The 25376-nt window shown below is 47.7% G+C and overlaps 10 protein-coding genes across 10 annotated transcripts; 5 read left to right on the top strand and 5 right to left on the bottom strand.

The window, feature by feature from the left end:
• Positions 1-46: 46 nt before the first annotated feature.
• On the bottom strand, positions 47-1673 carry F5Y00DRAFT_240215 (uncharacterized protein). Its single transcript, XM_048008196.1, has 2 exons — positions 990-1673; positions 47-912 (listed from the first exon to the last, which is right to left on the bottom strand). Exons 1-2 carry the CDS (start codon positions 1473-1475, stop codon positions 535-537), a joined length of 864 nt encoding a protein of 287 aa, XP_047863901.1. The 5' UTR covers positions 1476-1673; the 3' UTR covers positions 47-534.
• A 97-nt stretch (positions 1674-1770) lies between these two features.
• Positions 1771-3033, top strand: F5Y00DRAFT_240213 (zinc-finger domain-containing protein). The gene is made up of 3 exons (XM_048008195.1): positions 1771-2218; positions 2277-2444; positions 2549-3033. Exons 1-3 carry the CDS (start codon positions 1925-1927, stop codon positions 2609-2611), a joined length of 525 nt encoding a protein of 174 aa, XP_047863900.1. The 5' UTR covers positions 1771-1924; the 3' UTR covers positions 2612-3033.
• Positions 3029-3857, top strand: F5Y00DRAFT_240211 (UPF0047-domain-containing protein). The gene is made up of 3 exons (XM_048008194.1): positions 3029-3558; positions 3615-3677; positions 3734-3857. The coding sequence occupies exons 1-3, from the start codon at positions 3046-3048 to the stop codon at positions 3827-3829; spliced, it is 672 nt and encodes a 223-aa protein (XP_047863899.1). The 5' UTR covers positions 3029-3045; the 3' UTR covers positions 3830-3857.
• F5Y00DRAFT_240210 (cleavage and polyadenylation specific factor 5) lies at positions 3858-5325 on the bottom strand. Its single transcript, XM_048008193.1, has 2 exons — positions 4530-5325; positions 3858-4472 (listed from the first exon to the last, which is right to left on the bottom strand). The coding sequence occupies exons 1-2, from the start codon at positions 5065-5067 to the stop codon at positions 4210-4212; spliced, it is 801 nt and encodes a 266-aa protein (XP_047863898.1). The 5' UTR covers positions 5068-5325; the 3' UTR covers positions 3858-4209.
• Positions 5326-6169: 844 nt separating this feature from the next.
• On the top strand, positions 6170-8076 carry F5Y00DRAFT_108534 (uncharacterized protein). The gene is made up of 2 exons (XM_048003884.1): positions 6170-6954; positions 7004-8076. Exons 1-2 carry the CDS (start codon positions 6599-6601, stop codon positions 7617-7619), a joined length of 972 nt encoding a protein of 323 aa, XP_047863897.1. The 5' UTR covers positions 6170-6598; the 3' UTR covers positions 7620-8076.
• Positions 8077-8676: 600 nt separating this feature from the next.
• Positions 8677-9924, bottom strand: F5Y00DRAFT_270874 (uncharacterized protein; the record flags this gene model as incomplete). The annotated part of the gene is made up of 2 exons (XM_048012684.1): positions 9014-9924; positions 8677-8803 (listed from the first exon to the last, which is right to left on the bottom strand). The coding sequence occupies exons 1-2, from the start codon at positions 9550-9552 to the stop codon at positions 8677-8679; spliced, it is 666 nt and encodes a 221-aa protein (XP_047863896.1). The 5' UTR covers positions 9553-9924.
• Positions 9925-12798: 2874 nt separating this feature from the next.
• F5Y00DRAFT_108473 (uncharacterized protein) lies at positions 12799-14675 on the bottom strand. The gene is made up of 4 exons (XM_048003883.1): positions 14430-14675; positions 14209-14347; positions 13933-14150; positions 12799-13883 (listed from the first exon to the last, which is right to left on the bottom strand). Exons 1-4 carry the CDS (start codon positions 14532-14534, stop codon positions 13083-13085), a joined length of 1263 nt encoding a protein of 420 aa, XP_047863895.1. The 5' UTR covers positions 14535-14675; the 3' UTR covers positions 12799-13082.
• Positions 14676-15576: 901 nt separating this feature from the next.
• Positions 15577-17949, bottom strand: F5Y00DRAFT_108471 (uncharacterized protein). The gene is made up of 3 exons (XM_048003882.1): positions 17805-17949; positions 16846-17699; positions 15577-16796 (listed from the first exon to the last, which is right to left on the bottom strand). Exons 1-3 carry the CDS (start codon positions 17827-17829, stop codon positions 16098-16100), a joined length of 1578 nt encoding a protein of 525 aa, XP_047863894.1. The 5' UTR covers positions 17830-17949; the 3' UTR covers positions 15577-16097.
• Positions 17950-18552: 603 nt separating this feature from the next.
• On the top strand, positions 18553-20689 carry F5Y00DRAFT_263131 (molybdenum cofactor biosynthesis prote; the record flags this gene model as incomplete). Its single annotated transcript, XM_048011480.1, has 2 exons — positions 18553-19867; positions 19950-20689. 2 exons carry the CDS (start codon positions 18553-18555, stop codon positions 20687-20689), a joined length of 2055 nt encoding a protein of 684 aa, XP_047863893.1.
• A 2609-nt stretch (positions 20690-23298) lies between these two features.
• On the top strand, positions 23299-25376 carry F5Y00DRAFT_240186 (FYVE-domain-containing protein). The gene is made up of 2 exons (XM_048008192.1): positions 23299-24355; positions 24481-25376. Exons 1-2 carry the CDS (start codon positions 23894-23896, stop codon positions 24862-24864), a joined length of 846 nt encoding a protein of 281 aa, XP_047863892.1. The 5' UTR covers positions 23299-23893; the 3' UTR covers positions 24865-25376.

Raw genomic sequence — 25376 nt, 5'->3', positions numbered from 1 at the left:
TTCATTTTTCATAATCACAAGCACGAGACAGCTCATGATGAAATACGAAAAAATGGGTAGGAATTAACCACTTGCGTGGGGTGACCTTGCTTAATCGGCTTAGTCCTAGGATTCTAAAGAGAAATTAAGATAGGTTTCGATATCACATCTCTTCTCAGGAGTATATCTACCTATAGTGGCACCTAATGCTAGTGGCTACCCGTATATAACCCCTTTAATTCTGCGCATGAAGTCTGTCCCAGAGATCAACGTATGTAACGCTATATCTAGGATGGACAAAGAGGATGACGCAAATAGGTACGCCTCGTGCTCTTTCTTGGCTCTACTTAGCAGATCTATCTAATTAGATAGAATTGCCATGTTCCGAGAGTATGTCAACATGAATAATTTTGCAGTGAAGAGCAAAACTACCTATGTGGTGATGCATCCGAGGTACTTGCCTTGGCCCTGAGAGTGAAGTCACATCTAGAAACAAAGGGCTAGCACATACCATTCTGTAAAGCAACGCTTGTAAATAGACACTATGCGCAGATTCTAATTTGTTGGCCGCTTGGGAGTATTCTTGCATTGGGCAATTTTATGCCCCTGTCTGCCACAGCGATGACAGGTGAAATCCATGGGCTGCCGTTGTGAAGTACCGCCTCCTGAGGATATGGATAACGGGCCGCCAGAGGCAGGAGATGACTTAATACCATTCAACTTAACCTCCTTCTTTCTCCGTTTCTCGGCAAACTGCTTAGCTTTGATCTGTTCGGCACTTCTCTTGCTTTTCAAGGCCGGACGAGATGATCCCGACCGTCCCTCTGACTTTTGACCATAAGAATTTCGGCCTCGTCCATTGTCGTCCGAAGAGTTGTCAGAATCCGACCCAGAGCTAGAATCGTCACTTTCAGACTCGCTGTCCTTTGACACCTATACGTGGGTAAGTTACATGGACGAGGGAGATGCTACACAGAGACAACACGACAAAGTAGGGAAACAAAACTCACCTTCTTGTTATCCATATTATACCGCCTAATCATTGGGGTTCTTATGTGGGAGGCGTCAGTTGATTCAAAGTCATCAGAGCCAGCAGCATCAGAGGTGTCAATAGGGGAATCAATCTGTGCAAATCCAACTTGAACTACATTCAGAGGTGTTTGTATTCCACGGTTAGAATTTGTTGTCTTCTCTGGTATATCAAGCACCCAATGCGCGTCCCCAAGCTTAGCAGCATTCTGTACCACAGCTTCCTGGCGCTTCCTCTCCTCGTCGGCAATCGCAGCTTGTACTGCAGCTTGGTCTATATGTGCCAGGGAATCGATATTATCACGGTTTGCGGGGATATGCGATACCTTGCGTCGCTTTGAGGATTGTTCGTCTGGAGTTGGCGTGGTAGAGGATGGGGAGGAGGGCGAGGCGACGGCAGCTCTTTGCATGAACTTCATAGTTAGTAGTCTCGACGACATACTTTTAGTGGGCGTCGGTGTCGCCATCTTGTCGCGACTCTACTAGCTTTTTCGAATAAAATGTTGTGTATAAGGATCGTATCGAATGGTAGGATAGATTTAGCAGTGCTCTTAAGAATAAATGCCCAAAAGAATAAGGATACTACTACGCGCGCCGCAAAGACGCTGAGGGAACTAAAGTAGAAAAAAATTGAACGCAAGTACGGACGGCTACTAATTCGTAGGTTACCACCTAGTTGCTGTCGAATCGGCACTTTCCATCCTGGCAGCCCTGGTAAAAGAATCAAGTCAGGTAGGTACATACGTACCTAAGTACCTAAATTAATGGAAATTAGGTATTTTTAATTGATTCTTACATGTGGTCCGAGCTCCCGACGGCCAGTAATCATCGGCAGCTGGTCATCAACCTCAAATCATCATAAATCCTAGAACTTCTTTCGATCAGTCGCCTCCATTGACGACTACAATAAGCCACGATGCTTTCGCGATTGACTATCCGGAGGTCTCTGCAGCTCCATCAGCGAGCATGCGCGACTCAACGAACTTTCGCACTCTCCGCCCGCCTTCTTGATACCAAGAACCCGATCGAGGTCAGAGCCGAGACTACCCCCGAAACCAAGAGCGAAGAGGACTCGTTGGGAGTGGTAGAGAATCAAGAGAGGGGCTTGAAGCAGGCGCCAAACCGAACCGAGATCTGGTCACGGAGTCAAAGACCAAGGGCTAAGGCTATGACTGGCCCGAGATTCGAACAGACCGATTTCTCTCTTCAAGTAAGATTCGCATAGCGTCTGTCCACGACCCTACGAATATTAGCTAATGGTAGTTTAGCCTCAACCTCACGCAGCTATTGATCTCATCCACAAGAAGCCAGTCGAGTGGACTCACAGCCGAGTAGTAGCATGCGACGGTGGAGGGGGCCCGGCGGGACATCCTCGAATCTTCATCAACACAGACAAGCCGGAGATTGCTACTTGCAACTACTGCGGTAATCCATTTGTGAGTTTTATCTCGGATATAAAAGGCTGTTGCTACCTATCCTTCCCTGGAGAGAGGATAGTAGATATGCTTCGTATGAGGGAATAACTAATCAGTGCTTTCAGGCAAACGAACATCACAGAGAGCACCTAGAATCATTACCGCAGACCTCGTATCCTCTCGCATAAGGATAGACACTCGCTCGTCAAATGGTAGTCACGGAGTAGCGCTGAACTGATATTATATTATACAATTCTCAAGTCTACTCAGGTCAAACAGGGAGTCCATCCAGCTATGTACATATTATTCCGACTGCTCAAGTATCTAGAAATGCTTTATAAAGTCAGCACCTGGTAAAAGCACAACACAAAAACATCATACTCGCAAATTCCGCTCTTTGTTGACTGACTTACATTTATTTGTTCACTCATTGGTTGATTTATCCCCAAGGCTAAGTACAAGGTAATCTCTTAGGTACTTTTACATATGATACGTAATGTTTAGCAATTGCATAACCGGATCAAGACAAAGGTACAATACAAGACGGTTCAAGTACCCGTAGTCTCCAATTGAACCTACAGGGGGAGAAGATTAACCCCACCAAAGCTGCAAGCAACACCAAATGCAACAACATTTATCGCTAATCGCCATGCCGTCATCCACATCCACATCCAAACCCACCACCACCACCGCGTCTTTTTCACATAACTTCTTCACCGTGCTCTTCTTACTCGTGCTCCTGGTAGCTTTCTTCCCAAGTCTATTCCATTACATAACCACCCTCCCCCTCGCTTATCTATATCCAGCAAGCCCATCTTCAACCGCCCCACCACCACCACCACCAGCGCCAACCATGTCCTGGTTCCAGAAGCAGTTCGCGCTGCCCCCGCGCTCGCGCGGCTCCTACCTTATCACCGACCACATCGTAAAAGAGATCCCCGAGATCAGGAACTACAAAGTCGGCCTGCTAAACCTATTCATCCAGCACACGAGTTGTGCGCTGAGCTTGAACGAGAACTGGGACGATGACGTGCGCGCTGATATGAGCGATGCGCTAGACCGCATAGCGCCTGAAGCCGGACCTAAGGGAGAGGAGTTGTATAGACATAGTGCTGAAGGAAGCGACGATATGCCGGTGGGTTATATAGAAAACATCTATGACAGGCGGGGGGAAACGCTAATAAAGAAAAGGCACACATTAAGTCGGCGCTCATCGGCGCTAGTGTTACCATTCCTATAAAAGATGGAAAGCTGGTAAGTCGCGCAACTCCCCCTTAATTAGGGAAGCAATTTAGCTAAGCTCCTACAAGGCGACGGGAACATGGCAAGGAATTTGGTATCTCGAATTCCGAGAGATGAGGCATACAAGAAAGGTTGTAGCAACTATTCAAGGAGAGAAGGCATGAATTCAGATAGAACTAGAATATAGACATCTTGTGCCTTGGTTTTTATTTCATTTTATCTAGCTCATGTGATCGGTCCAGATATTCGCAGCTCTCAAGACAGCGATCTAACCCCTACGCCGAACGCCGTTTCGTCGCACCTTTTTTCAATGCAAAAGCACACATGAGATGACAGGCTATATAGTGCTCGAGATAACCCCGATGAACCCTACCTACTCATGATCTCCTGACCTTTTGAGGCCTAGGGCCAAAATTAACATCTTGAGTGCTGCCTTTGGACTTCCCCATTTCCAGAATTATCGGCTCGTTCCCCGTGCGACGATTCCTTCCTAGAGATACAAAGTCCCGTTTGATGATATGCGGTCGTTGAATGGCTATCACAACTAGTTGATGCCATTCTCTTCCTTGGCGTCTCTCATATCCTCATCGCCCCCAGCGAGGACTTTCGTTTTGAGGTTGAAAGCCTCAGGGCTCGCTCCAGGTGTGGCAGCTACTACCTCGCCGTGTTCGTTGACGAACTCGAAGTTATATCGGCTCAAGAGGTGGGGGATGGCAGAAAGCTGGGGTCCATATCGAGCGGTGTTATCGTAAAGCTCGAAGAGCGGCACGGCGAGCAGCTTCATGTTCTTCGGTACACTCAGGACCTCTGGGTTAGTCTATGGTTAGCGGTCTGCACCCTAGGGCAGATGATGACTTTACGTACTACTCTTCGGTAACTGTATGAAATAAAGCTTTTTACATTCCTTTGGCCGCGTGACGTGGGCCGGGATGAAGGGATACATGAAGGTCTCGAAATTGGGCCTCCACCACTGCGCGAGACAGTCTCCGACTTGCCAATTAGCCGGCTCCTCACCCTCGCCCAGCTTGCCTACCGGGGCCAATCGCTCATCTAGTCGGGACTTGAATCCTTCGATCTCGTCGTCCTCTGGTCGAAGATAGTCACCCGGCAACTTGAAGAATGCATTTGCTATCTGGAGCATCAATATATGAGGATGATTGTGCTCGTGGCAAACAAGGATGCCTTCGCAGGTTCGACGCATGCCGTGGGCATTGTAGTGCTCCTCGAGGCGCTTCAGTCGTGCTATAACCGAAGGGTCTTCTTCTGGTTGCGTCTCCTTCACTCCGAATGTGTAATTGGAAAGAGGATACAGTCGTATCGTGTTTGGCTGGTTCGAGTTAAACGAGAGGGGAATTATGGGGGGATATGCGCTCTGAAGCGCCGTGGCGGTAACCGTAGACATGGTAGGCTAGAATGCAGCTTCGAGAACGAGATGTCAGAAAACTTAGGATGCTATCCTTAAATCTGGGAGAACCTAAAGTACATAGGCACAGAAATAGGTAACTATGAATAAAGTCCTAAGAGGGTATTATGCCTCAGGTAGGTAGTTGAACATGTAGGCAGAGTTGAGGTTGTTCAAGAGAATGTCTACGGCGTTGTCAGGTTGTCAGGACTGGGATCTGGGAGTCTGGAGCTTGCTTAAGGTTAGCAAACGCGCGGCAGATCGGAAATCGATACCGTTAGGCGTTCTTGACTAAATTCTAAATCAAGTAGGCGGTGACGAAAGCTAAGCGTCGGTGTTCATTGGCTCAGATGGGTCCTGCTACATCTCCCAGTGCACCCAATTATTTGGCTTGATTAGTAAGCAAAAGATCGGTACTTGGGTACTTGTCGGCATGTAATCCGTACGTACTTACCTAACCTTTGGAAGCAAACATCGGCTAGTTACCATAAAGCATCAATGGTATTTAGTGTATTAGAGTCATTTACACTATCATATCTATCTCGCCCGCAGGAAGTATCTCATAAACTGCTCCCTAATTAGGAGTGATGGAAGCCTCCGTGAAGTGCATTATTACACTACCTCAAACACCGTGTAAGAGAGACCTGGCGGCTTATATCAATCCTTCCGCGCATATACATACGATATTGTCCAAAGAGTCGGGCATCGAATATTAAATAATTTTCTACGTATAATAAAACGACAGGACCTACTCATAAATATACATCAAGTTAAGTAGGGTTATATAAGCATCGCTCAGCTTTTAAAGTAACATTAGATCATGCTCAAGGAATCTTACAGCTAACAAGATCGCGTTCCAGAAATGTACGGCAACTCCAAGGACCGTTTGGTAAGGCTGCAGACCTGCTTCGAGACAGTGTCTTAATGTCATGGCTGTGTAACCAATCGTAGCTTATTATTGGCACGGAAAGATACAATATGACAAGTCATCCCAATCTAAAACTCAGCAGATACACACTATATCGTATCATTAGCATTTTCTAATTCGGGTGCGGCTGAACTCAATCGACAGGCTACGATAATTTCCTAAGATGGTGTGTAGCGTCTTACACACCTTTTACTGCTATATAGGAAACCCCCAGTTTCAATCTGAGGCACTTAGTTCTTACACGGTCCTAAACTTGGGAGTATAGGGGGGGCCTCCCCATCATCGCACCCGACCCTATATCCAGAAATGCAATTCCTATCTAGATAGAGCCTCGTGTGCAATCGGGCCTGGCAGTGTGAAACTCGGATGGGGACACAGCCAAGGAATAATAAAACTGACCCTTTAGTGATGTTTTCGTGTTTTGGTCACTAGCGGTTTGTCCATATTACGGCTGGGAAAGGTGTCATACATGAATCCCTTTTCTCCATTCCACAACCCTATTTCCTGATTTACCATTTCATTTCGTCATGCTTATAAACATTTTCCTATGTAACTGTCTATACACTGTCTATATTATACCCTTCTAGCCCTGAGTTCGATAATATGACTTCGGCAACCGGTACTTCAGTACTGTTGGGACCTTTGACAACAACTTGGACACCACCGCCTGCTTGTACTATCGCGGTTGCAGGTTGCAGTACATGTCCTTATGGATGGCTGGCCCAAACATGCGGTGGGCTCGATGAAGTTCACGACGAGACGTCTTGTTGGCCGCCTAGGACCCTGGGTGCAACAACGCCGGGCCAACCTCTCTTGGCATGGGGCATATATTCACCGGGACTTGTGTGTCCTCAGGGATACACGACGGCTTGTTCATATAATGGTGCGAAGAAGACAGGGGACTTCAACTTTTACTTCAGCCCTGAAGAATCAGAAACAGCTGTTGGCTGTTGTCCACCGTAGGTTAAAATAACCCTTCTTAAACCTCGATGCTGAAAATATGAAAAGGGGATATGCCTGTTCTCGGAATGCTGCCGGCCAGACATGCATCACGACATTGACCTCAACCACAGTCCCGACTGTGACATGCGAATCTGGGACCAGCGCTCATTTTGAATACGTGACGATACCATATGCTGCGGCCGACGTTAGTACTATCCAGGTTATCTCGACTTTCACGGTCTTCGCCCCTTTATTCCAACTCAACCATCAGGCCTCTGACTTCCCGAGTACCACGAATAAGGCAACCGTCCCGTCTACCAGCGGCGCGATATCCTTATCACCAGCGCAGACTTCACCACTACAAGCTTTACCAACGCAATCATCAAGTGCGCAAGGTCTATCCGCTGGGGCGCAGGCTGGTATAGGCTGTGGCGTTGCTCTCGGTATCATTCTGCTAGGAACTATAGCCTTCTGCCTGTTTCGATCAAGAAGACGGAGGGTCGGCCCTCACCCTATCGAATTGCAAAGCGCTGAACAGGAAATGAAGTTTCCAATAGAGTTCCACGCGCAAGCTCCTGCAGTACCTATGGGAACGAGGCCAACCAGAGAAGCGGCCGAGCTTGACGGCAGCTATGGAATCAATCAAGGTTTTTACCAACCATTAACCAGACCTTTTAGTTAAGCTGCAAGGCAGGGCTGGTGTCACTTTATATTTTCGCGATAATGGAATTCGAGTATCATAATGAACGACGTGAGGCGATTTTCAAATTTCCTCGTGTTTTTGACAACTATAGTCCCCGCGCTATGTACTAGAAACGAGGCGTTTTGGTAGATGACTGGCGTGGAGGGCGTTTACAATTCGCATACGACTTTTCGTCTAGTTGTACTTTACGTTGTACTATCGGCTATTGTATGTAGGTATCAGTGGGCTCTCGGGGGCAAGTATAACAGGGGCTAGCTTGACCTTCGTATTGCCGGGTGGAATAGAGATGTTATTCCATGAGAATATCCTATAGGCATCAAATAGTCGGTGGGCTTCTCATTGCGACCATCCTGGACCATGTATGTTAATATGGAAGGCCCGCCACATAGGAAAGCCCAATGCCTTAATAGCGATACGTTCCGGCTCGAGCTTATATTATACGCATTTAGGATGGTCTTAATCGGCTAAGCCTGAAAGAAATAGTATAAACCATATCATAAAACGATCCGAAAGGCCAATTTCATGGCCTTGAATGGGCGGAAAGCACGCTTGAACTGTTCGTAGAAAAGGGGCAAAGACCATTTGGCTGGCATACGGGTCATGTTTGAATGTAGGTGAAGCGGACAGACTAGAGAGCAAGGTGTTCGACATATAAACTAACAATTTAAAGTCTTTATATACTACGCTCAGAAGAACTCAAATATATAAACAGGATCAATGGTCACTTTATAGACATTATTAATATATTAAGACTATAAAGGAGTAATTCGAACTCCGATAGACCCGGAGCTATTCCCTATATCTGTTCCAACCACAATATTTTTCTTTTATTTCTGGTAACTCTCTCTTATTATTATATCCCTTCGCACATACGACCTGGGCTAATTAAGATATGTTCAAACGACCAGGTTGGAACAACGACATCGCGAAGAATCTCCTACGATATATTCCCAGGGAGGCAAACAAAGCTCCCATGAGTTAAGTGAAATCGAACCAGGTCAATCTGACGTGGTCAAGCCAGAAAAAACTTGTAATCCTAAAGTAGCGTCACAGGAAGTGCCCCGTCAGGCGCCGTGCAGTTCTCAACATGGTAGCCGCCCAATTCGCCGCCGTCGGCACAACTCATAGTTAAACTACCGTTCGCAATACCCGTATACGCAACCCTAGACGAAGATTAGGGAGGGCTTCGCGACCGGGGAAAAAGAGGTGGGCAATGTATAAAGGAAATACTCTCTCTCTCTCTCTCTTAGCCAGTAGCATTAAACTTATTTCCCCCCGGAAGACCTCAAGGCGGAGAGAGAGAGATTCTAGGTTAGACAGGCAAGGAAAGTAAACGCAAGAACAAGAACAAGACCTCCTCCCAACTAACTCACAGTCGTCCCACATCATCATGGCAAAACCACGTCTGATTCACGGCAAGAAACCGCTCCGCACGATGAAACGCCGCGCCCGTCGCGATGGTAAACCGGTGCTTGCCGTCGGAGTCGCGGCGGTCCGCGCACGCCTGCCACGACGCGTCGTCGACCCAGGTAGCCGGGTCGCCGGCGGAAGATAGACGGCCCAGCGGGAACGCGCAGGTCGTGGACGCGCCGTTGGCCAAGTTGGCGATAGCAAACGACATCGACATCAGCTGCCGCGGCACCAGGCCCCCGTCGTCGTCGCCCTGCCCGGGCACCGCGGTGTAGTTCCCGTAGCTGATGAAGCTGAGAAGGAAGGTCGTGTTGGTCGATGCGGCTGCGCAGTCTGAGGTGGTGCTTGCGATGGACTTGGGGGAGAGTACGGCGGCGGCGGCGACGGGTGGGGTGGTGGTGTTGCGGTTGATGTCGATGTAACGGTTGTGGTATAGGAGGGCTTGGGACTCGCCGATTAGGGAGAATAAGGGGAGAGGGATGCGGAGTAGTAAATTTCTCATGGCTTTAATTTCTCGTTTCTCGTTTCGCTTTAGTACTAGTCTCAGGCTTGTAATATCTTCTTCATAGAATAGGTAGTTACTCTTAATTAGGTAGAATAAAATAGGTCTATAGCTATGGGCTCTCTACTCCAGCTTCGCTTGCGCGCTCTCCCATCAGACGTAATGTTAACACGATGTTCACCCGTTGCCCTCGCCACCAGATTGCAACCGAAGAGCAGGTCGGGGTGGCCTCATCGCCTCATCGCGACATCATCAAGACCTTCGATTACGGTTGCTATTTGCTGGCAAAATACTAAGATAACTCCACTAGTCGATATTAACTAATTAATTGAATCACTCAGAACCATAGAATAGGCGAAACTGGGATGCGGATTTTATCCATGCTTAGTGTCGAGTCGTAGATTTTATCCACGATGACATGGGGATTTTGCTGGGTATGGCATACAAGGGTTTCATTCACGGATCGATCCAATTATATCATCGTAGCTACTCGTCAGAACTCTAATTCAACTTTATATAATAGTATTAATAGTAGCGATGCTATGATGTCTATTAGCTACTTATGCCTCATAATTCTCTTTCTAGTCGCCAATGTTTGTAATGTTGCAAAATATCTCAACACATATTTTACTCCCTAATGGATGGGGACATCATCGCCTAAGGGACAACTCTGAGATCTTAACATCGGGATGGTAGTAACTCCTAGCGCCGCTTCACAGCTTGAATTTTTTCCCCTCGTTTCTTTCCGGCCTGTTCCTGTTTTGTGATACTGCTATTGAAATACAGCATCGCCGATACCCCTGTTTGTTTAAATCCTTATCCGACAGAACACCTAAGGCCGAGCGCTCAGAATTTTATGACTGCATATAGTTAGGGCGTTAGGTGCGTTTTGCAGTTTGTACGGGACGAAAAAGGTAGGTACATGGTCCCTTTTGTCCGGTCGAAATAAGGGATTCTTGTGGCGCACCGGGGAGGGCCGAGTCGGGGCAGTTAGGTAGGTAAACGAGACGAGTTCGTGAGAACCGCCCTCTTTCAATTAACTAATGCGGTGAAGAAAAAAGGAAGGCAGCCGGGTGCCACGTACTTGATAATACCTACTACCTATCCGACGCGAAGCAGCTTCTTAGCAGCGGAAGGTAGATATTTCGGAAAGAGTTGGCGTCTATGGTCTTTAGGTTGTACGCCCATCGTGTCGTTTTCTCTGGCGGACTGGATGGAAGCCGGTTGGATACGGCTAGTTCGGGGGACGGGACGTAGACAAGGTACCGCAGGGTCGGTGACTTATTGTCTACGTGCGTTAGCCTTTAGGTCATGTAGTCGAGGCAATGCCCAGCTATAAGCTTTAAGCTTTCTTCGCATTGCGGGATAATGACATGTCATTTTATTTTATGCAAGTGTTCGTCGGTTTCTATTTACCTCGGGATCTAGGCTCCCGGGATCTGAAGAAAAGAAGAAGAATAAAAAAAGGGGGTACCTATTATAGCCATACAATTTTAAACCGGCAACATATGCCCTGGACAATTCTCATGCATGTGTCCCCTTTCCGTATCGATCGGCTAGGTACATCGCAAGGCTGAGAATGATATAATGGCTTGGGCTACGTAGATTGTTCGCATCGGAACTTAGCCTCCCGGAAAGTCCCTAGCCTTTATGACCGGTATTATACATTATACAGAGACACGTTCGACCCCATACTAGAGGACCCTAGAAGACGGGCGAGCGCATTGTCCCGAATATTTATACTGACCACATGGATGCTATGCCACCTTGTTGTAATACCATGCTAGACGAATCAGGAGGGGAAGAAGCAGAAAAGAGAGAGAAACAGAGGCGTATGAAATAGGTCGCCAAGACCGATCACAGCGGTCGGTGGATGCAGGACCTATATTGTCCACGCCTCTCGGTACGGGGAATATAGCTGTACTTTAGACAGTGACACCGGGCCTGACCGCGACACCACCGCGGTGTTTACATAATATTCTCTAACACCGCAGTGAGATGGCTTGGCTTATAAGGACTTGTGCATACCGGCAACGTGTGCGAGGGCCAATCCTATGATACGGAATTAATCCCGAGCTACCTTAGCCCTGTCAGATTCACCGGGGACTACGGGTATAACTACAAGATAGCCGAGATACGACCTACACCGGGTTTTAATGTACGAGATACCTTTTACGCCGTCTTCTAAGACCGGAAGAATCCTAATTACAGCGTTGAGCCATTGGTTTCGCCTTGAATCTCGGATATCTACCTAACCTAGGTAGCAAAGAAGGAAATATCATATTAGTACCTAACTATACACTCACGCAAGTTAGTCTCTAGGTATACTTTGATAGACGATACGACCCCACGCGTTCTAGGTCCCGTAGACCCCAACGATGTAGATCGATCGGCAAGTCTCGACCTGAGTAGAAGAGACATTACATGTATGCGTGTAACGAACGGCGGAGTGGGCGTGGGCGTGGGCGTGGGCTAGGAGGAGGGGGTGGGGGATTGGAAACCGGGGCTGGCGAGTCGGGGCTTGTTGGGAACAAGCGCGCTGCCTTCGGAGCCCTGTTTGTCTTGCCAAGCCTACGCACTTCACGTATGACATGAGGAGATGGCACCTGTTGCGACCCGGACTACATCGTTAATATAAGACACTGGGGTTTGCGTGGGGGTGATAAAGGAGTAGCCAGGGGGGAGCAAGGGGGCTCATATAGATCCGCACGCCGGGTAGGGGCATCTGCAAGCCTGACGTCGTGTAACGGCGACCCGGCAATCTCGAACGTCAGACCAGGGTAAGGGACGACGTATGAGGTCCCCATCATGGGGGTACTAGTGGCAGGGAGAGGGATTTTTTAAGATACGTGCATATCCGGTGCTGCGGCCGTGTTCTGCATATGCAGGTGTGCTTCTGGGATTATAACCTCATACATACGACTGACGACGCCGATGCAGCGTTTATAGGGATGAGAGAAACACGAAATGATCCGTCATGTGCCATGGCATGAGCACATATTCTAGTTCCCATTCTTGTGAGGGCGAGAGCCGCATCGATGAGAAATGAGCTCGCTATCCGTCTGTGTTCAGCCCGTTTCTGAAGAGGATGGCGTGGTAAATTATGCCATGACCATTTACTATGGGCCCTGCGAAGCACGGAACGGAAGAACCTGCCTTGGCTGGAAAGGAGATGACGACGCATTCGGATCTGTTAGGACGAGTATACCTTAATACCGGATTAGGCCATGGTTATGTTAATTGTACGATGAGTTTCGGGCTTCCTATCAGACATGGCCACGGGTGGCCTGATATTTTCATATGGACATCTACAAGTGCGTAGTTACATTTACGGTAGCGACGGTTGAACCACCACGTATACCAGCCAACAGGGAACCGCCTTCCATATCCAGGAGCCAACAGAAGAAAGCCAATAACAGAATTCCGCAGATTATAGCTAATACGGAACACGAAAAACCATCGCTTAATCCCGGTGTAACCCTTCCAGCCTAAATCATCGTGGCTTAGCTTGAGGAAACTGTGGTGTTGGTCTAATGCCGCTTGCTTGACTTCTCCTTCACGTCCGACTTCTTCGAAGACGATGACGAAGACCCATGGGCAATAACGACACCGGATTTATGGGATTTGCTCTTTTTATCGCTAGAACTCAACCCCCGAGGAATATCCTTCTTGTCCCTTTTCTCTCGGTCGTCCCGTCTCTCCTTATGCCCAGAGGTCCGGGAGTGGACGATCTCATTTTCTGATACTCCCTCTTTGGTATAGTCAACCTTTAGTTCACGGCCGTCGCACTTGTATCCGTTAAGCCGCCGAACCAGCTTATTAGCCACTTCTTCGTTTTGAAATGTGACTAGAGCATAGCCTCTATTCGATTCTTGGCCTTCCGTTAGTGGTAGGTCAACATGCTGAATTTTATCAGCATCGGATCCGGCTTTCTTTCGGATGAGATCTTGTACCTGGTTGAAGGTGATCCAAGGTTGGAGCTGTTTCACGATTATTTTTCGCTGCTTGGTGGGGACCATACCATTTGAGGAATCACTAGGTCTCCCTGATATAGATTCCGGGCTGGGTAAATTGCTATACATGGCGTAGTCGTTTCCGTGATACTCACCCATCTGATATTGCTGTGAGTAAGCTGCCTCATAAGGATATTGTACCATCGGAGGAGACGAAACCATGGCCGTTTGGTCTAGGTAGCTTGTAGTCGACGTGTCGTAGGTATAGCAGTTAGGCGCCTCGTTATAATCATACGGCATAGCAACAGACATGTTGTAAGGTGTGCACTCCATTGAGGAAGTAGCTACGTATGTGGAAGGACTTGCGGGAGATGTCCACTGTGGAAAGTTAGTTGGCCCTGTTTCGTCTGGGTTGGGAGATTCTTACCTCCCCATATCCCGTCGCGAGCGGTGACATTAATGGCGGTGTGCTAGCTGAGTATTGTGTCGAAGGAGGCGTTCTGTACCTCGGCGTATGAGAGGGTTTTGAGGTGGAGTTTCCAGTTGCAGAGACACCCACAGGCTCTCTGATCATAATGGGTTCTGTGGCATTTTTCCCGTCTGCCAGAAGTGCCCGACCGTTGAAGACACCCCCATTAAGCAAACCTGTAATCGACCATTAGTTAAATCTTTAATACAAAAAATGGTTGGAACCTCAACATACGAAGAGCTGCATCGTAATTTTCCCGGCCTCGAACCGAGACCCAGCCAGAGGTACTCTCGTTGAATACTTCAACTCGCTCAACGGCGCTCACGGTTCGTACATGGTCTTTCAGTTGCTGCCAAGATGTTTGCCATGGTAACTTTTAACCGCATTGTCAGCACGAAGAAGCTGTATAGTATAGATTGCACGATGTAAATAACATCAATTCACGTTCGACTTACGTTTGAGACCAGAATATAGTATATGTTGGTTTGATTTCCGGGTGAAACTTTTGTTTGAATAGTCCCATTGATGGGGACTTGATGAGAAAAGGTATCAGAAGACATCGTGAACGGACAGCTGCAGCTCTCCAGACTTTACTCGAAAATGTTTGGCAGGGTGCACCCTTGATGAGAAAATCGTGTGGAACAAGCACAGCAGTATGAACGATCTGATGGGGCTCTTTATATGTTGCACGAGGTTTCCTATGATCTAGAGTATGAGCTGACCAAGGCCTGTTTTCTTCACCATCACCTAGCGTCACACAGGATAACAGCCTGAGGTTTTGGGGGGATATATTAGAAGCTTAAATTTATGCAAGAATACCTTTCGAGATGGATCGTTCCGCGTCAGGTACATCCAATAGGCAAAGCTTTCTTTACCGGTGACATGCACCATCGACTGGGCGGATATTTCAGCGAGTGAAGAAGACCATTGTTATAAGCATATGGAAATATTATTAGAACGTAGGTAAATATGCTAGTCCAATGGTCCAATAGGATTTCGGCCGCCATTGATCGCGGCAGTATGCTGCCTGCACGAAGAGGAGACAGCCAGACCAAGATTGTTGCTAGGCATAGTGAACTCTCATATTTCGTCCAAGGACCAAGATCTGGAATCGATCGAAGCTGACGAGGTATGGGTAGATGACTCCTTGTCGCATTGTACCCGGTGACGGGGGTGGTCCTATTACTAACGTTAAGGAGATAATCCGTTGGACGAGATCTATACATAATGATAGTATAGCTAAGGTGGGTAACGATGCAGTACGAAAGGGATCTAGAAAAGGACAATCTAACCTATTACAACGTGCGGTGTCAACTCCGAGGGCTTTTTCGATCCCACGAGCCTGGATATCTATAGCTTATATCTTTGAGGCTCATGTATCTCGGGATTCTCAACGCCAGCATCGAACTATCGGCCATTTCGACTATGTTGGTCAAACCACGCATTCTGCAGCAAGGGCATCGTGGAGGTGGCGTTTCGATGGCTTTTAATCCTTGTTAACCATTGGGCGTTTCTCGAGTAGCAACTTATGGAATTCTCCTAGTACAATGTTGCTTCTTGCTAGCGGCAAGCTGGATCGAGTATCCGCGGTTGGCAAACATCTTGAAGTAAATTGCCTCTCCAAGAACGTTTTCTTGCATGAGGTAGCACAGCAAGGGTATACCTACTGCCCGTTGTTGGCTGCTGCGTAACTGAAACCGCCCACCATCAAGTTCTCTCTCTCCAATATACCTAGGTAGCTAAGCTATTGACTTGGCAGACGTACTCCTAACGGCAATTTTATTTCGAAACGACTATGATTATCGAACCCTGGAGTTGAGTATCAGTCATCGCTCGCAGACCGAATGCTTTTTTTTCTTTTCTTTTTTTTCAATTAGCGTCTTATGTTTGTAGTTCAGCCGAATCTCCGAAGCAAATTTGAACCGATCGCCGCGCAAACAGTACGAATATCCGCAAGTATCCTGCATCTTCCAAGTGACTGGATGGCTAGGTATTCTTGCATTCGGAATGGTTGGCATTGCCTTCGGAACTAAGCTAAAAAGCTATAATTCTACGGCCCCTGGGCACTGGGTATCCTGTCTAATATCTCATTCGTTTGAGATATGATAGAATATTAGGGCAGCTTAGTGGGTAATGAACTGGAATGTGTCATCTGGCTCGCTAGTATCATCGTCTATGTCAATTAAAATGCTGTCTTCAGCATCCTCTGAAGGTGATGCGGGCCTTAGTGATGACTGCATGCCCATATCGTCCCCATGACTGATGGTATTAATGGGCGCAGAAGCACCTCGCCAGGGAAGGATTTCTCCATCGGAATCTGCAAGTGAAACCATCATGCAGGTTGTGCTGTCACTAAAGAAAAATGCAGGAGATTCTGATGTCGCCCCCAGCCATGTGGCGTACGTCTTGCTATTAGTCGCGCTTGCAAGTCGGTGTGCTGCTAAGTCAACCGAGCGCGGGCCGTGGCTTAAAGGATCCCAGGCGAACACGAGACTGCCGTAGCTATCACCCTCACATCTCATGAGGAGGAGCTCGGGCTGCATAGGGTGCCATTCTAGTTTTGTTACATTGGAATGATACATTAGCACCGCCCGAAGATCGGAACTAGAAATATCCCAGATCCAGATCGTACCTGGTGCATCTTCTAGCCTCGTGGCCAGGAGGGACGAAGAGCAGTCGAATTTGGCAAAATTACAGCCTGACACGGGTTCCTGAAGGCTATTCAATGCCGTCCATTCGGGGGTCACCATCTGGGTGGCTTTGACGAATTCTGGCGACGAGAACGACCCAGTATTGGGAAATGTATTTTTCTCTTGCCAGATCTTCGCAGTTAGCAGACTGTCGTACAACCCCACCAAAGGGGCGACTTACTTGTAATGTATCTTTTGGTTGGACAACCTGGGGGTGTCGGAGCCGCATGGCTTCCACCATGGATGGTGTGTTTAGTATGCATGTGCAAGTAGAACCGTTAGCAATTGCGACACGTCGTCCATCTGGACTCAGAGCGACTACTTTAACACCTGCACTATATTGAAGGCCCATGTCCTGAGATTCGTATGGGAGGGGACCTCTCCAATCCTTGAAAATGTGGCCATCAGAAGTGTAGAAAAGGACCCTGGGAGCTTGGGCGGATGACTCCCACACCACCAACCACCTCCCGTCTGGGGTCCAGGCTAATCCTTGGGCATCGATGGTGTCAGGATACCAAGACCGTTCAATGTCCCTCGTTTCTGGGGAATGTATGCTAATCATGTCCTTGCCGGAAGACCTTGTGAGCAACGCAAGGTGGTGCGAGCTCGCCCGAAAGGAGTATCCCTTCGTCGCAGAAGCGGCATTGTAAAATTTGGGGTTAGCAATTTCTACTGCTTTTGAGCTTTCAAAATTGATGATGGTTAGCTTGATGCCGAAAGGCGACCATATGTAAACCTCGTGATCAGTAACTCCAAAATCGACGAAGGTAGGCTTGGTGGCTGAAGAAGGAATCCTAACGGTTCCATGAAAATTGCCGTCTCGGGCCGAAAATACATGTATCTGATCGGCAACAGCCACTAAGAGTCGTGTAGAGGAAGGTGACCAAATGAAATTTGATACGCCGCCGGTAAGATCCAGTGGTAGTTTGATGGTCCGTAGGACGTCTAAGGACTTAACAGCTCGTACAACGATACTTGATGGTAGGAGCGTAGCAATGAGTTCGCCATCTGGGCTCGGGTAACAGTGAGGCGATGCTAGTGGCTAGAATCAGTAACTGGCTTAGGTAGGTACAATAAATAAAATCAAATAGAAAGATAATGGCTTGTTATTGTATAATCTAGGGGTGAGTGAAGTCCTACACTGAAGGGCTTTAGAGAAACGCATGATATAACAACTATGTCTTAAGTTGAATCAGTCCCGGGTTCGATGCTGGTTATTATACAGCTTGTTAATGAGACCGGAGAATTGGCTTCGTGAAGGTTCAGTCATAACCACGTCAACATACGGCAAGGCACGGCTGCCACAGTTTAGGATGGTCAGCCGCAACCACTTGATAGGGGAGCCGTTTGATAAGACTCGATGATTGGTCAGACGTTGAGAGCTCTCAGCTTTATTAGGTAGGTATTCAATTAGGTCTGGGGGGATAACTCTTTGTGGGGGTATGTATTTGTTGACTTTTGTGATAGGTACATGGTTGATGTTTTTTTTGTTTTTTTTTTTGGCGAGTTAGGGATTAGGGATCAGGTCCGGGTCCAATAAGTTTGAACCTAATACCCAATTAGTTACCTACTATGTAAATACAGATGACTACGAGTTCGGGGCATGCGCCCCACACTGATCCACCTTCCTCGTGCTTATCCCGGCTTTGGTCTTTAAACCCCGTTGCTTACTCATCTTAGTTATACGCATCTCCGCGCTTGTGGCAACACTGGCAACACTCCGGAACCTCGAATTATACCATCTGTTGAAGTCGCTCAAAAGCTAGTATATGACGGATTTCTCGATTTTTGTCATATGTATATGCAAGAGAGGAAAAATAACACGGTCACGATGCCTTATTTCCCGTAAACTATTCATTTAATTTAACTAGTAGGTTATATCCTCAGTATGACGTACAGGGCTTTCCCGCCTCGTTGGGCGCGGACCGTATCGGAGGGTCTGCAGCCCCGGTTCGGAAGATGTCGCACTGAGCCTCTTCGACGAATCACTACTGCTGCCGCTGCCGCTGCCGTTCAGACCATCCCGGGACCGGCGAATCCGGCTGAGGCGCCGACCGTTCAGTTCTCGCGCCGCGAACTGCTAAAAGATGCAAAACCATTCTCCGATTTTCTTACGGACACTTTTCATCGACAGCACGACTACTTGCGCATTTCGCTTACGGAACGGTGTAATCTTCGGTGTATCTACTGTATGCCAGAGGAAGGAGTCCCTCTTTCACCTCCAAAGGAACTACTGACAACGCCCGAGATTGTCATGCTGTCATCTCTATTTGTTTCCCAAGGCGTAAACAAAATCCGCCTCACCGGCGGTGAGCCTACTATCAGAAAGGATATCCTGTCCCTGATGGAGCAAATCGGCGCCCTTCGGTCACACGGCCTTAGAGAAATCTGCCTTACTACTAACGGTATAGCTCTTCACCGAAAGCTCGAGAGAATGGTGGAGGCCGGTTTAACAGGTGTTAACTTGAGCCTGGATACGCTAGATCCATGGCAATTTCAAATCATGACGCGGCGGAATGGATTCGATGCCGTGATGAAAAGCATCGAGAGAGTCCTCGAGCTGAATAAGCACGGAGCTGGAATTAAGCTTAAGGTCAACGCGGTTATCATGCGAGGTATCAATGACCGAGAGATTATCCCTTTCGTTGAGATGACTCGAGAGAAAGATATCGAAGTAAGATTCATTGAATACATGCCATTCGATGGTAATAAGTGGAACAAGGGTAAAATGTTCAGTTATACCGAAATGCTGGATCGTATTCGCGAGAATTACCCCGATCTCAAGAAGATACGAGATCACAAGAACGATACTAGCAAAACCTACAAGATCCCCGGTTTTGTGGGCAGGATTGGCTTCATTACCAGCATGACGCACAATTTCTGCGGAACCTGCAATCGTCTTCGCATTACAAGCGATGGAAATCTCAAAGTTTGTCTCTTTGGAAATGCAGAAGTCTCGTTGCGAGATATATTAAGGGAATCTAATGGCGGCGATCCGATCGACCAGGAGACTTATGAGGCAATGAGAACTATAGCGATGGACGCGCGACGGCAAATATCAGAAGAGCCAACTTCCCTTGGCATAGCACCTAATGAGCGCAAACTCTTGGAGGTCATAGGTATGGCTGTAAAGAGGAAAAAGGCTAAGCACGCAGGCATCGGTGAATTGGAGCATATGAAGAATAGGCCCATGATACTCATAGGTGGGTGACTCCTAGCGCGCGGGAACGAAACCCTCGGAGGATTGCGACCAGGTACAAGTCTTGCTTGACTTGGGATGTCTAGGAGGACCCGAACTGAATGGTTATCTGGCAGGTTCGCAGCAATATATTCCAGCCAATCGCTCCCAAGTTTCGGCTTGGGATACTATCCAAAACCCTCTGGTAGTACCGCTTGCTTCCAAGCAGCTTTCCCCTTGGCTACTTAAAATGCCAACCCGTTTCATCAATGGGCAGCAACTACGATGCTTCTCACTTGGCAGCTCACGACCTGACAGGAAGCATGACACAGCTAGATTAACACATGTGTCTGAGTCTGGTTCTGCCCATATGGTCTCCATCTCAGACAAGACACCTAGCAAGAGAGTCGCCAAGGCAGCCTGCAGCGTCCATTTTACAAACGAGTTGGCATGCAAGCTCATAAAGGAGAATCAAATCAAGAAAGGAGACGTTTTAGGGGTAGCTCGCGTAGCCGGTATTATGGCCGCAAAGCGAACATCTGATCTCATTCCGTTATGCCATCCCATTGCCATTACCAAGGTCGCTGTAGACCTTGTTGTGCTCGAAGATGAGCATAGCGAAAACGGTCGAGTCGAGATTGAGGCTACTGTAGCCTGTGAAGGCAAGACCGGGGTAGAGATGGAGGCTTTGACGGCGGCTTCTACGGCAGCGTTAACTGTTTATGACATGTGCAAGGCGGTAGATAAGGGGATGAGCATCCAAGGCTTGAGAGTCATTCTAAAGGAGGGGGGTAAGAGTGGCCGTTGGGTAGATGGAGCCCAAGATGACTCGATGGGACTAAACTAATAGGATCTACCTATGCTTCAGACCTTCATCATGAACATATACAACTATACTATACGCCTAATATATGCCACTTCCACCATTCCTACTAACCATCTGGCATGTGTGGGTAGCAGCTTCGTCTGTATGTATTATTACGCTAACATCGAATGATCTTTGCTTGTGAAGCTCTTGCAGGAGAAGGCCTTTGAGTAAGGGTCGTCTGCGGTTGTGTTGCGGGGAGTTTAATTCGAGACACCAGCATTAACCCCGCCATTGCTGCTGGTCACCGAGCTGGAAAGCTTTTGCCCAGCCTGGGCTAACCTCCAATCACACCTCGGCGATAACAAAACTGAGGTTCAGGTCCACTTCGAGGACCCCTTTCCCACTATATTCGGGTCCATCGCCTTCTAACTGTGTGGATCCTAGAACCTTGTCCGTAATAATAATACTTGCACGTAAGAAAAGACGCATAGGTCGAGAATCCAAGAGGCCGTGATCTTCAGAGATCTTGCATATCGCCAACTAGCGGGGTGATTAAAAAGCAAAGTGTTCCCTTGGCTACCTGGTAATTCGGTATACACCTATCTGTATACTCGACGTCACAGCGAGTAAGTCAACAGGTATGATGTCAAAGCACGAGACCTGCGTTATCAAGATCTATCAACCCGTCAGGCATAAGCTTTGCTTCGTAGCATTCTGTATATACATACTCGTATACGAAGTACAGCACGAACAAAAAGGCACGTGAAGTTGAGGATTGCGACGGGCGAATCAGCACTGAAAGTTGTTACTATTGGACTGTCAGCTACACAAAGTGCATATACTACATATGTAATGTGCATATAATACGTTAATTAATTTAGCGGTCAAGCAGACCCCGGCCTCTTAACTCGACAACCCGGACACGGTCGTACAAGAGCTGGAGCCTCGACTTTAAAGCCAAGCATCCTAAACGCACTCGCATTAGTGAAGTTGCAGCCTCCAATCAGCGAAGACCGAAAGATAAACCTGCAGAAGCGCAAACACTGTACCGGACTGTGGCGCTTCCATCGCCGCGCTATAAAAAAAAAATTAGACTACCTAGGTACATGTGGACTAATATATTATCTAGAATGCCATCTCTATCGGACGACATGTTACTGATCTTGAAAAGACTCGAGAAATCTCGATTTGCTTCGCCACCAAGAAATAAAATAGCGGTTTTTCGATTTGCATCCTCTCTATTTTGTAGTTCTTGAAGAAAGGATTCGACTTAACAGGTACCTACTCTATAAAAATGATATTGTTGTGTGCGCGTGAGGGAAAAGAAAAAACAGCACTGCGGGAGGTCGGATCGTGGTGGAGTCACCAAGGGCCTAGGACCTACATATGTAGATCTGCATCGCCGTCGTCCGACCGGATCTCTTGAAAACAACGCAAAGTCAAGTCTTGACAAATGTCAACTTCACATCGTGAGGTCATCGCAACAGGCCTCCCAGCTTCTTCATCGACGCATGTAACAATCGATAGACACTCCCGACAGTATACGGAGTATCCACCTACTGTGAGCTGTGGTCTGTTACATTGCGATAGATTGCACCCAGGTTAGCCGTAGTAGTGGTCGAATGGAGAATGGAATAAAAGATGGCTGACGCGCCGACGTGCCACAAAAATCCCTATAATAAATAAACGTCCTGCACGTCAACTGTAACAGGCCGCTTGCTTTTTTCCTGGGAATCGGACTCAAGGTGAGTTAATCTTGATGTAGAAAGAAGGATGAGATGATTGCTCAAATTAGTATCACCGGCCACTCATCTTGGGTAGAATACATAATTATTTGCTGTTGATTGCGCTGTTGATTGCGCTGTTGATTGCGGAGGGATATCCCAGAATGTCTTCTACTTGATGAGATAGATTGTAACGAAATGAAGGGCTGGAAGGGTCCAACAGGAAAACCTGACGTAAGTTGGTAAGTCAACGGATTTTGAACCGCCGAAGATCGGTATCCAGCGACCTTGGACAGATTGGGTAAGAGGACAGGCGAGCAGCCAGGAAACGATACCGTGCCGGGCCATGGGGTCGTTTTGGGCTTGGAGGGGAAGGATGAGCTTGAAGCGGCGCAAGTTCGCAACAACTTACACTAAACTTCAAGTTGTTTGCATGTTTAATTATTTACACAGAAATGATGATAACAATCTGCACTAACCAGGACGGACATCCTTAGTCTTGTTGGCGTTATAAACTTGGCAAGAAGAATGATGCAGCGTAATTTCGAAAGCAGTGGTGAGGAAATGGAAAGAAAAAGAAGCTGGGCTGCTGGGTAAGAGTAATGTCAAGTGCATCTCGAGTATAAGCACAGTACGAATTGTGTCTACCAGACTTAGCTAATTCAACTAGGCCAATCAGGATGGACTCAAATACTACGTAAGTGGACGCCGCTTGATGTTATCGAGGGGTTCCCGGCCCACCAAGTGCCACCCCGGTGCCACCACGGCCGGTCGACTATCTGCGTCGGGGAACTTCTCTCTTTAGTGCGGTTCTTGGAAGGTGGAAGGTGCCAGGTAGTAGGTACGCAGTACGTACTTTACTACTTGACAGAAGGTTATTATTATCCCTCCTCCCCTATTGTATCTTTTTGTCCTCCCTTACATATCATATCAATCATATCAATCATATCACCTACTTCACCTTTTATCTTATGCAACAGGTATTCGCTCCAATGCCTCAGATCTGGTAGCCTACGAATCTTTGATACCTTTTTCGCCTTATCACTTATCCTGATTTAAGCTCACCTTACATCACACCCTTATCACAAGCGCGAGGATATCATTCATCCTCCAGTCACCATCCGTGCCGCCACTGTTTTTAGAGTTAGGATCGAGCCTTCCTGATACAACCAATACACCCTTCCATCCAAGTCATTAGCTTCCCGGCGATAACCTCTACCGTTGACTAACTCAATTGTACGACTCGTACAAAGTCAAAGGTTGGGACAAGCCAGCATTATTTATTTTGTCTGGTCTTAATAAACTCTTGGGGCTTTTTTTTCGGCCAGTCTTTGGTTGAGCAATAATTACTACAACAATAATTTGGTCGCGAAAGCTTACGCCGCTTATCGCATTCTCAACATTCGCTAATTTAATCTTCCCTATCTTACTTTTATCATTCTATCCTACTTAACTCCTTTGGCAAATTACCGACACCGTGTCTCACACGCTGGATTCCGTGCGCGGCTGCGAAAAAAGGATGGCGACTGACTTCATAATGCCCAGGCCAGCTGAGCAGCCGCAGGCGCATTTCTATCCTTATCGCCAAATGCCCACCGCGCCGTCGCCATCTCCGACCTATCCATCTCAAGGATACCATTCTCAACAGATCTCGCCCTTGAGCACTTCTACCAACGCCTCACCTACCTCCTCCAAATCCTCCAAACCGTATCATCGTCAACGCTTACGGCCTCTCTACATGCCCGCAGTTTTAAGACCGACCGAGCACCCCTACAAGAGGAAGACAGAAGCACAGGAGGATGATAATCCGGTATCGTCTAACAGCAGCTTCATCAGCCTGGCCGGATTGGGCGCGCTTAGCCGACTGAGTCGCCGTACTACAGGTGACAGCGGAAAGTGTGTAGATGATGACGATGATGACGAATGGGACTTGGATATGTTTCCTAAGCCGACGGCGCAACCCACGCGGCAACACTGGAAGGTAAGTCCTGATCGGCAGGCTGTGTCTCAGATATGCAGCCTTACAAACTGCGGCATGTCCACGCATGACCTCATTTCGGTTTTCATGGTACTACAAGAATTCCAGCTGACATCGTATAAACTTAGCCCGACACGGAATCGACTATTTGCGACGAGCCCTCATGTATGCGCCACTTCAACTACTGGACACGCCGGCATCACTGTCGGAAATGTGGCAACATCTTCTGCGATTCGCATTCGGCATACGATGTTCCTCTCGATCAAGACGCGAATTATAACCCACGAGGTACTCCGAGCCGCGCGTGTTCCCACTGTTTTTCAGAGTTCAAAGCGTGGCGTAGTCGGACAAATAGCCAGGCTTCTAGCGACACGTCTTCCACCGGCAGAGAGTCGCAAACCGCACCCTCAAGCCCAGCCGCTTCAGCCCCGACGGCAATCCAAGGTCAAAATGGCCATGATCAGGACATCGCGGCGAGCGTTCCACGGGACTGGAACTGGAGTACCTTCTGATGGATTTGGAATCGGATGCCTCCGTTAGGGATATAAATATCCTTTTATACTCGATACCGGGTGTCTGCGAATCCGGATTAGCCTTTACGTCAACTTCTCAGAGAGAATTCTACAGACCTAAGTGATGATACACGAGACAACGGATCTAATCACAACGACAACAACGACAACTTTCCCCGCGATGACGGGATATACATACAACCTTCACATAGACTAGAAATTTCCAGGATAGACTGGAACTACGGTACAGGTGCATATTTCTGCACGAATCTCATGCATTGCATGGTGGTATCATTGTTGGATTTCTTTTCGGCCTACGATACCCAACTTTCAAGTACTAATTTCGATATCGAATTCCATTGAGCGGCGAGGGGGTGACATGCGCAAGGGAGCGGTTATGCGATTGGTACTGAATGCATCCTGCGGCAAGGTGATTACGGGCGTTTTTTTTTTTTTTTTTTTTTTTTTATCTCAATGATAAAGGGACCGGTCAGGTAGCGTGCATATCACGG

The sequence above is a fragment of the Daldinia vernicosa genome (assembly GCF_022497035.1).
Source record: "Daldinia vernicosa strain CBS 139.73 unplaced genomic scaffold F5Y00scaffold_30, whole genome shotgun sequence".
NCBI lineage: Eukaryota > Fungi > Ascomycota > Sordariomycetes > Xylariales > Hypoxylaceae > Daldinia > Daldinia vernicosa.
This window is presented reverse-complemented; position numbering and strand designations above follow the sequence as displayed.